The 11,455-nt window shown below is 35.3% G+C and overlaps 1 protein-coding gene across 1 annotated transcript; it reads right to left on the reverse strand.

The window, feature by feature from the left end:
* Positions 1-584: 584 nt before the first annotated feature.
* On the reverse strand, positions 585-9,763 carry LOC117914650. The gene is made up of 6 exons (XM_034830069.1): positions 9,242-9,763; positions 6,053-6,218; positions 2,714-2,890; positions 2,522-2,605; positions 1,298-1,379; positions 585-1,182 (listed from the first exon to the last, which is right to left on the reverse strand). Exons 1-6 carry the CDS (start codon positions 9,619-9,621, stop codon positions 752-754), a joined length of 1,320 nt encoding a protein of 439 aa, XP_034685960.1. The 5' UTR covers positions 9,622-9,763; the 3' UTR covers positions 585-751.
* Positions 9,764-11,455: the final 1,692 nt, after the last annotated feature.

Below are 11,455 nucleotides of genomic sequence, written 5' to 3' on the forward strand. Positions count from 1 at the left end.
ATAAACAGGACCATCCCTTTGAGCCCACCAAAAAGACGATGGCTTTGTCCCTTTCCCTTTCTTTCTTTGTCCATGGGGTAAGACCACCTGTTACTTCTTCTGAATCTCATAGAGCCAGCTCTCACTGTTACCTCAATGCTCTATTTCAACTTAACTCGTAATGCCACACTCCAAACAATCCAATCTTCCTTGTATATTTATACTTATATAGAAATATATCCTTCAACTTGTAACCCCCAACCTGGCTCCCGAATGGTGGAGCATAGCAGATTAATCTCCAAGTGCTTAAGGTATCTTTCACCTTTTTATTTTTATTTTTTTCCCTTCCGGAAGGAACTGGAAAGATGGCCGGGAGCGGATAAGGAAAAAGGGCTTTGCGATTCCAATTTGGGCTCTCAGGAAAAGAATTCTGTGAGGTGGTAAGCATAGTGTGTACGTGGATCCTCCTGGCTCATGTTTTCATGCTTTTGCCCATAGGAGCCAAATAAAAGAGCTGGGTTCAGGTGCAAGTGTATGTAAAGTATTTGTTTTTAAATGAAATTCAAGTATTTTATGTAAAGAAGAAATAGAAAAAGAGAATAATATTCAAGAAAAAGAGACTAAATTCACTCAAAACTGATAAAAAAAAAAAATTAAAATACAATCAATCTTGAATGATAACAATTGATGCATTGATAAATGAGGCTTAGGTTTGCTAGGATCCGTATAAATGTTGTGGATAGAACTAGGACGAGTGTGTGCTAAATGAGTCTCACCTCCGCCTAAACCTTTGCCCTGCACCAATTAATAAGGCTTTCCCAATTGTACCCGTATGAAGTCCACAGACCAGAGCTACAGTTCCACCAATAACTATCCATTTCCAATCAATGCCCTTATCTTTCTTTCTTTGGATATCCACCACTTGACCTTTTTCTTCTTCACCAGAAGCGGGCTCTAAGGAATCACTAGTTTCATCAAAAGAAATTTTTGTGGTGATTCTTGCCATCAGTGCACTTCTGGACAAGGGTGCCTCTGTTTTCCTTGCATTTTGATATGCTCTCATACCTGAATGCAGTTTCTTGACTGTTCCCCACATCCCATGGCGGACACCCAGCTTTGCTACATCCTTGGGGATCCCCATGTCTTCATAGTGTACAAGGATCACCTCGCATGCAGACATTCCTTCTCCTTTACTGGATTCCACTACATTCATTTGATAACCAAGAAATTCCGTTAATTGATGTCCACTACCAAATTGTGCACACACTCAAAAGGAAAAAAATGAAGTAAAATTAAAAGGTTAACTGGCATTACTCACCAGCCCTGATGATCCAGCTTGAGAAATAGAGCTCCACACGCCGTGGTTTGTCACGCTTGGGCAACCCTGGATATGGCACCCCCTGCAATATTATAGGTTACACCATTAACTACCGATTTATATTCCTATGCTTGACATATGTATTATCTTTGTGTAAATTCATTACAGAAATAAATAAAATAACAAAATAGCAGCAGATTATACTTTGAATTAACAATGGGTTAAAAAGAAAACAGAGATTAGTAGAAAATATAGCTAATTCGAAAAACTAATATTGTACAAGATGGAATAGGGCAGGCATGATAAAAAGCAGCAGATAACCAAACTTAAGTTCTTGATACTCTTAAGTGTCTTTTCCATCTTAAAACCACTGCTTATGAGTAATATTGGTAGCATTTTTTTATTTCTTAGTCGAGCAGAGAAGAAATTGGAAGGAAGGTTTAACCCATGCTCATACAAGAACAAGCTACAAGGAAGAAATCATCTCAAGATTTATTCTATTTTATTTTACCTTATTTTATTTATTTTAGTTATTTATTCATTTTTGGTGTGCTTGTGGAGTTCAGATGTCTTTAGGTAGGCTCAAGTGAGCAGGACAGCAAAGACAATGCAATGACATGTTTGTGCTAATGCATTTTAGACTACACGTATCAGTTAGTAGGTAATCAAATGAACCCTTAGTGTCAACAATCATAAAGACTTATTGGAGGCTGATCACAGGTGATCAGAAGTAAATATTAATGCAGCTCCAACACACAGGAACGACTAATGCATGAACATAGAGTTTTTTGATCCTCGAAGCTTAAATTATTTCACCCTTAAGCTTGATTGAAAAAATATGATAAGACCAAAAATAAAAATAAAAAGATTCAAATTGAAACCAGGCAAGCTTGACTTCATACATTTGATTTTTTTCAGTTTCAAGTTAGACATAAATCAAGATCAGGTCTGATACGGGTCAACATGCTTAGAGTATAAAACAAAGTTAAAAATTTAGATTCTTCTATTTATTGAACAATAATACCCTGGGGGCTTTCAAGCCAGAGAAATTTTGATCTGCCGGTTATTTGAGTACCCATTCTTACTTTCTTACCTGTAGTGAGTCAATAGACCTTTCTAACTGCTATAGAAGCCACTTTGTAAAAGTAGGATGAGACGCAAAAAAAGTTAACAGAGCCTGAGAAGCTATTATGAGCCCAAGGCAAATAATGTCTTAACCCATACCTTTGTCACACAATAATATGTCTTCCCAGCCTCCCAAATTCTTCGACCAATGATATATTCTCTATCACTGCAGAAGAAAGGGAACTGCAAACAGAATAAACAGAGAGTTGAGATATCAACTCAGAATTGTGGGAACAAGTATTAAGCCAATACATCACTAGTACATGTGTTCAAATTTTACGTTCAACAAACCTTTTTTATCCAGTGGACAATCATTGTCGCTGTATGAGGGAATTCCTCCAAGATTTTAAAATAAGCAAGCATAGGGTCCCATTTAGGTCTAAACTCATCATCCCAGAAGAAATCTCTAACCACCTCGGGAGTTGCATCCTCAAATACAGTTCTGCTACGATACACAGTGGGGCCATTCTGATAAAGAAACACCATTATCGGTTACTAATGAATTTTATCTTCAGTCTACAATGAGAATTGAAAATTATGCACAATACACACACGCACACACACACACGCACATATACATAGATAACACATAGTAATACGTATTGACCTAATAAAATAGACTAGTATCCACATTAAGAAATGAAGAAACATGTTGCTAGGCAACCATGTAGCCTGAATGCATAAATCCATGTCTAAACCAAGCACCAGAAATTTCAAGAAACCATGGTGGCTTGCAGTTTCCAATACAAAATAGTCTTGAATGATATCCAAAGTTTAGAATGTATAGGCCCATCCCATGAGAACATCTTATAACAGGTCATTCACCTATGATGCAATGTACGAACTTGGACAGAAAAATTGAGATTTGGTAAATACAGAGATTGGAGGGAGAGATATGGAAGAGTTAGTATGACTTGGAGAAAATTCATGACATCATACACTATAATACAAACCAAGATGGAGAATAATTAGTAATATAACTTGTGTTGATAGATAGAATCATACTCTTAAAACAAATCATTTATCTATGATGCAATTTAGGAATTTGAACAGAAAAAGTGAGAGCTGGTACGGAGATTGGGAGAGTTGGTACAACCTTTTTTCTTTTGATGTTCAGTTAAGTAGCATTAAATAAACAGATTAAATGTCAACTTCAGGAAGATATGATGGATTGATTCAGTGGATTGGTGATATTGACAATCTGATTGAAAATACCAGGGAATTAATCACCTGATTTCCAAGATTGTCTAACTGTATGGAATTAATTCCCTAATTTCCCAAATTGTATAATTGTATGTGTTGGAAAATGTCTAAAGTATAGATACTTTTTGTGTGAAGAATATTGTATGGAATATTTTCTATATTCATGTCATTGTAATATCAGATTTCCTTATAGAATAAGGAAAGTTCTTAAGGATATCCCTATAAATATTCTAGGTTATGAAGGGAAAAAGTTATGAGATGAAAATGGGATTGTAAAGACTTTATGTGATGGATAGAGATGTGAGGAAGAATAAGAGGGGGTTTGTGGTTCAGGGTATAGATATAAAGAGTGGGGAAACATTGGATGTTTCGGTAACCCAATAGTTGTATCTGGTTTATGTCCTTTGTGTTATTCTCTATGGTATAGAGAAATGATTTTCTCATATCTGTAAATGTAGGCATGGTTAGCTGAATCACGTTAAAACCTCATATATCTTTGTGTTCTTAAACTAACATTATTTGCATTAAAGCTTTCGTGACATAACAAACTGGTATCAAAGCTCAAGATGAAAATTTCTGATTGTGTTCTTAAACTAACAATGTTTGCATTAAAGCTTCCACGACACAACAAACTGGTATCAGAGCTCAAGATGAAGATTTCTGAAATGGCAAAAAGGAATAAAGCACACAATAATATGACAAACTAAGTTTTAGTCAAAGGTAAAGTCGATTGTTCTCTCGTCGGGGTATGATACAAAAAAATATGTAATTTTTTTTATATATATAAGTAAGAGAATGAATTAATAAGTGCTAAAAGCATATAAGAGTACACAGGACGTATACAAAGTGCACTAGGTCAAAAAATAGGAAGGAGGAAACATGAAAAAAAATACTCCCACCCTCATCCAAGGCCCAACCAATCTATGAAGTCAACCATATGCGTATACCCATCGCCTATATACACCCTAACCCACATAAAGAAAAAAAAAACGTGTATAATGGAGAGATGAAATATTGACTAAATGGAATGTGATCTAGGATAGAGATTGTTGAAAAATGTCTCAAATTCCTAATAAGTATAGATTCCTTTTTTGTGAAGAATATCGTATGAAATATTTCATATATTCATAAGTCATTGTAATATTAGGTTTCCTTATAAAATAAGGAAAATTCTTAGGAATATCTCTACAAATATTCTAGGTCATGAGAGGAAAAGGTTATGAGATGAGGATGGGATTGTAAAGACCGTACGGGGTGGATAGAAATGTAACGAAGAATGAAAGACACTTAGTGGAACGAGGGGCTTGTGGTTCAAGATGTAAATATAAAGAATGCGGAAATATGGGATGTTTCAGGAATCCAATAGTTGTATCTGATATACATCCTTTGTAATATTCTCTATGGTATAGTGAAATGATTCTCTTACATCTATGGATGTATGCATGGCTAGCCAAACCACGCTAAAACCTTGTATATCTTTGTGTTGATTGTTTTATCTTTGTATTTTTGAACTAACATTGTTTGCATTAAAGCTTTCGCTTACACGACAATATGCATTCTAGTTTCATTTTTCTGATTTATAGGGTAGACTATAGAGGATTTCAAGGAATTACTCAACTCCCTTATTTGAGTAATTTAGTTCCTAATTTTCTAGAATCGTATACTATAAATACTCCATCATTTTGTCCAAAATTCATGAATAAAAAATCATTCTTTTCCACACTTGCAAATAGTGTTTTTATAAAATTTTAATGGGTATATGAGGATGACATATAATACAGAATATGACAAAAGCATAGACAAGGGTTCAATAGCATTTAAAAGTGGAGAAAACAGTGATCATGTAGATCTTTTTCCCCACCTATTGGTTGTTCAGAAATTAAAACAACATTTCTAGCTCATAGGTTTATAACAATATAGATAGAACCCAGTCAATCCCAAACAGCTCAGGCTGGTGGTCTTACACAGTATTAGAATACGGGAGAGAGCCAATAAAAATATGTTTATGGTAATTAGTGTAGCAGCAAAATCTGAGAGGCTTGATCCAAAATTCCAATAGGCTCATACAAATGTTGGATGTCCCTTGGCCTGGGCTTTATTTTGGCCCAAACACAAGTTTGAACTCCCTCTCTAGCTCAAAATAAAGCCCAGGCCAAATGAACCCTTTAGAAGCCAGCCCATTTCACAAATAGTTGATTTATACTATTCGGACCTTGGCCAAACCTGCCAAAATTTCTCATCCCTGGGTTCAATTGAAACCAGTAAAGCTGAATATACAATGCAAATACCATACAAATCAAGCATCCCTCATTGGTAAGAATATTCATCAATGAATTATACTGTACAAGCTAATAATTTGCCCTAACACATTGTCCGCATGTTAAAGCTAGCATTTACATATTTGTCAAAGACAAAGTAAAAACCTACCTCGGGATCATGGCGCCAGGCTTGGTATGACATATTTGGGGTTGACCGTTCCATCATACCTTGCCATGACATTTCTCCATCCTTCCTTTCGAGAAGATGCAAAAGGTGATCCAAGTCATTTTCTGTGACAATATCCTGCTCTATTTCTGCAGGTCTAGTATCAAGACTGCAGAAAAGTGGAGGTAACACAAATTAATTCATCCATGAATGAGAGAACTCCACTGATCCAGCAGTTGTGATCAATACAATTTCAGTAAATGTTTTTACAGCATCCCTGAGAACTCAAATTAACAATTCAAGATGACAGGTATATAGGACTATTCTACAGATGTACTTACAATTAAGTATTCTGGTATGTATATTGACCAGCATAAAATCTAGAGTAAGTGATTGTAACCTATTCACCCATGTTTATATAGAATTATGGTTTGTTGTTTGAGACCCAAAGTCATTTAAAAGAGATTTTAAATTTCAATTGCTTATTAAGTCAGAAGAAAAAGAAATCCTACTGCTTCTTGCAACTTCGCTCAGAAGGCATGACATGACAAGAAGCAATTACTTATGTCAATCCTTCCATAAATGGTTTTAAATGACCGTGAAAACATATAATCTTGGTCCATGCATATATGATACTCTTAGTGATGCATCAGGTGAGAAAATCAGTATAATGTCGAAGGTCATATTGGGTATCAGCATGTTACAACATCAACAAGAAGTCAAGTGCAAAAGACCTTCAAATTAAGGGCACAGCTTTATAAGCCAAATTTAATTATCCTCCTAGAGAAAAAAGAAAGAACAACAACAAAACAAAAAAAAATAATTAATTATCCTTCTAAAACCATCACATCAAAAACAAACACCCACGTTAAAAATAATCACTAGCTTTTTATCCTTCATTTCCTGATTTTGGCTACTGATAAGGTTTTCCCTTGACCAACAGATGTCAAACACAAATCTGACAAAGGATTTTAATTTTTCAATAATATGTGATCCATAGCATAAAAATAAGCACCAATATTAAAAATAATTACAAGCTTTTTTTTTCCTTCCTTTCCTCATTTTGGCTATTGATAAGGTTTTCTCTTTGACCGATTTGTTACATAAATCACACAAAGGATTTTAACTTTTGAATAGTATGTGATTCAATTGTAACTTTTGTACTCCCCAACTATTTGGTTTTTTGCCTTTTGTTGGTTACAATTTTAAATGTCAGTTTAGATACAGGATGTTGTAACATAGGGTTATAAGCCTACGCAGGAGGCTCACTTTTTCACTTTCACTTGTAAGCTCTAATTGGCACCAACACCTACCAACATGGAAAGCCACTTTTAATGACTTCCTCTCCACACTCCTCCAAGAAAGCGCTCAGCTACATCAACATCCTTTCCAAGGAGGTCAATAGCAATAACCATCTACTCAACTCATCAAAAAGAACCTTTGAAAGGTAGCTAGTTAGTCACCTATATCAACTCTTGAAGAAGGTCAAAAGGGTACCTTTACTCTCAGCATCACTGCATTCCTCAAAGAGGGTAGTCAATTGAAGAAGTTTCATTCAAGTCAAGATCAAACTCATCTAAAGATGTTTTAATCATGTCAAGAGGTTACCTTTACTTGCTTCCCTTGACGATGCTTAGTTGTACAATACCAAGATGCTTCACCCCTATCCAAGTCGTAAGCCAAGGTAGAGAACTCAACATGAACTTGATGCACCTCCATGATTGGCTTGAACATCCACAAGCCTCTTGGTTTAGCATCTAAAGTTGGAGATTTTTCAAGGTGTAAACAACCCAAACAGTGGCAAGCCTTTGGTTGGACTGAAAAGGAAAGGAGCCACTAATATCCATGGCATAGATGTTGTCTTCATCGAATTTCATGTTGAAAAGCCAAACTGGCTGCAATGGTATAGTCAACCTATTGGTTCATAGGCTTGTAGCATAGCTAAGATTGAAAAATATATAAAGGCCCAATAATTCATAATACAAGAAGTTAGAAACTTTCTTCTTAAGATCACCCTCAGAATTATTCAAAAATTTCCATGGCATCTCCATTAGACGTTCTTGAGACGGGCACTTATACCCTCCAAACCCTCTCTAACCTCTCACCTGCTGAGCTCTTCTTGTGAACTTGGATGCTTGCCTATCTATTCTGTCTTGTAGCCAATCACATAATTCAGCAAGTACTACACAAGACTATAAAATCTTTCTCTTATTTCATATGCCCAAAGCATATCTACCCTATTGTTGTTTATGATTCCTATAAAAAGCAAATGTTTCAGCAATCTAACAGGCTTTCTGGTGGTCCACTATAACAAGACAAAAGGAAAAATGCTACTCTTGTTTTAGCTCTCCTTACAGCATCCTGTGGAGGCTAGACCATGCCGTAAGATTTTTCTTAATATTTTTACTAAAGAATTTCACAATTTTGCGTAAGATTTTTATGATAGTTTGGATTATAACTAAGGCTTCTAGGAAATCTTTGTAGGCATGCTTTGTGATGTTTAGCAATCAAATTTATCTGAAGATGGTATCAATATTTCTATTGCGACTATTGAGCTGTAACAAACGCAAGAGCCATCCATTGTTACTTTGGCTTGAATCATTCGGCTTTTCATTTTGAAACAATGACATATTATAGTTAAAAATATTCTAAATACATTCAATAGATTGAGAAAATACTATTAATTGACAGATAATTATGAATTAAAAAAGTAAAAAGATCAATGCATTAAATTATGAAACTCAGAAGGAATAATTTTGAGATCAAATGGTGTGAATTTACCTACAGTGACCAAACGACTTTAATAGCAGACCCAAACTCTCTTTAGATGCCAAGAGACAAAAAAAAACTGAATTCTCACGTTTTCTGGTGTTTTTATCATGCAAAAGAAACAAAAAAACTGAAAATCCCACCTTACACGATTTCTGCTTTTATTTTCCTACGTCACAAGCAATGAAGAATCTACCATTTATGGCCCTTGAGGCCTGGCTCAAGTGGTAAAGGTTTGGGGAGGGTTTGTGGGAGGTTCCAGGTTCAAGTCGCAGTGGGGACAAAAAAATTACCTATAAAATAAATAAATATATATATACCATTTATGAATTTCAATTTCCTTCCCCTTCCTACATTTTCTCACTAACAAACGGAGGAAGCAGATAGAGAATAAAAAATTCAGAAAAAAAAAAAAAGACTCACCTAACATCGCCTCCATTTCCCTCCACCAATCGCGCCGTCCCCGCCGGCGAACTCGAAGCCGCCGCAGCAGTCGGCCCTTTCCTCTTCACTTTAAAATTGGACCAAATCGTCCTACCAACCGAGAACGCGGAGAGCGCTGTGAAAGCCAACCAGAGGCGGCGAGCCCCGAACCCAGGCGGTGCCGTCCAGAGGAAGCGAAACTTGCTCCGGAGGCCAAGGTAGACCAGGCCAGTCCACCGCGGCCTCCATGACCACCCAATGACCAGACCGATCATCACCGCCACCCAAATCGGTACTGCGCACAGCAAAATGTCAAGGAGCGTTTCGATGACTGATGGCTTCTTCATGAAGTCCATGAAATCAAAGAAGATGTCCTCCATTTTTTCTCCTAGTAGGATTCCCAGAGAAAAAGCCCTAGAAAATAAGGGGTTATTTTTTTCTTTCAAGCAATCGATCTACATGGACCAGCCGATAGATCCAAGAGGCTCGGTGCCTGAAGGGAGAGGAAGGCCTCTAGAGAGAGAAAGAAAGAAAGAAAAGAGAGAGAAAAGGACAGTAGCGGTGGGTGGTGGTGTTGGCCTGTTTGCCTTCTGCGTACGGAAATACGACGTGGCTAATTTTTTACCGCTCATTTATATTTTATTTCTTAAGATAAAATCTTCCCCCACGCGAATCAACGGCGCGTCATTAACATTTCTACTCGGAGGTTTTAAGATGATATTAATTTTTAAAATTATTATTTATTATCATTATATTTTGCTTGAAAATAAATTGAGAACTATTTGTGATATCTGAAATATCAATAAAAAGAATTAGTATTGTTCGAAATATTACTGTGCCATTGGAGGTGGAATACACGCATTGAAAGGTGAGCGTGACGAGATGGTGTTTGGATTATTTAGACCCCGTGAGGGTTGATATTCCCTTGGTCGGATAATGGATCAGGTGCACCCGGCTGCAGGATTTTCAACCAATCATCTAGCAAAACCGGGTAAAATAATGGCGGAAGCAAAACACAAGTGTGAGATAAGGAACGGGTTCACGGCTATTGCGTGCTCCAAAAGCAGGTTAGTTTTTCTTTCTATTTTATTTTCTCTCCAGGTCATCGTGAATTGTCGCGTTCTTTTGAGACAAAACCAAAGTCTCCTTTTGAGATCAGCCGTCCTTTTGAGATCAGCCGAGTATACGTTGAAAAAAAAAACCGTAAATCTCATTTAGTCTGTGTAAAATTTTGTCTTATTGCGTGGGTAATTTGGTATTTCCGCTATAAAATTGTAAAAATGACCTCCCTTTCATTTGTATCCCTTTTATCTTTCTTTATTTATTCATCTTTTTATAGGGCTTAGACTTTAATGAAAAAAAGGGGGACAACGTAAACTTAGAGAATGAAAGAGCTAAGTACTAAAAATGGCAAGGAAACAAAAAAGAGGGATAAAAATGTCCAAAATAGATCATTTTTCTAAAGAAGGAAGAAGAAATTTATTTTCCAATTTTATAAGTATTTTAACCCTTTTAATCAAACATGCCTTATTATTTTATGTATGATTTAGATTTTATTATTTTATACCTTGATTGTGTATATCTTTATTTTTATTATATTTATTTCTACCATATTCCCATATATTTATACATTTATATTTTTTATGAGATTACAAATTTAATATTTACCAATTTGGTATCTTAGAATTTTCTCGACACTAACAATAAAATGTTTAGCTCCTATCTAGATTATAATGGTGGACTCCATCACTAGCTTAAATTAGAGGAATGGTATTTGTTGGAGGTGAAGATTAATAGGTAACTTCACTTATCCATTTATATATTAATTAGAAATGGTAATAAGACGAGTTTTTAAAGGTATATGCTCTACTTCATCTTTAATAAAATGAGTTTAGAGTAAAGTTGAATGGGTTTGAGAATGACATCGTCCCGTTTTACCCCAATTATATATAATATAAGATAAAAATAAATATTTAAACTAATTTTTTGTCACCTCTTTTTAACATATATAAAGCAAAAAAAAAAAAAAATCATAAAAATAACTTATACGAATTTATAATATTTATTTATAAATTATATTTATTTTTAATATAATTAAAAGTTTTAAAATTTTAAAAATTTGAGAGAATGAGACAAGACTAGTAAAAATATATCTTATTTAGACTTGTAACACCTATCATGTTTATTTATTTATTTTATCAAGGATATAACTAT

The sequence above is a fragment of the Vitis riparia genome, chromosome 5 (genome assembly GCF_004353265.1).
Source record: "Vitis riparia cultivar Riparia Gloire de Montpellier isolate 1030 chromosome 5, EGFV_Vit.rip_1.0, whole genome shotgun sequence".
Classification (NCBI taxonomy): domain Eukaryota; kingdom Viridiplantae; phylum Streptophyta; class Magnoliopsida; order Vitales; family Vitaceae; genus Vitis; species Vitis riparia.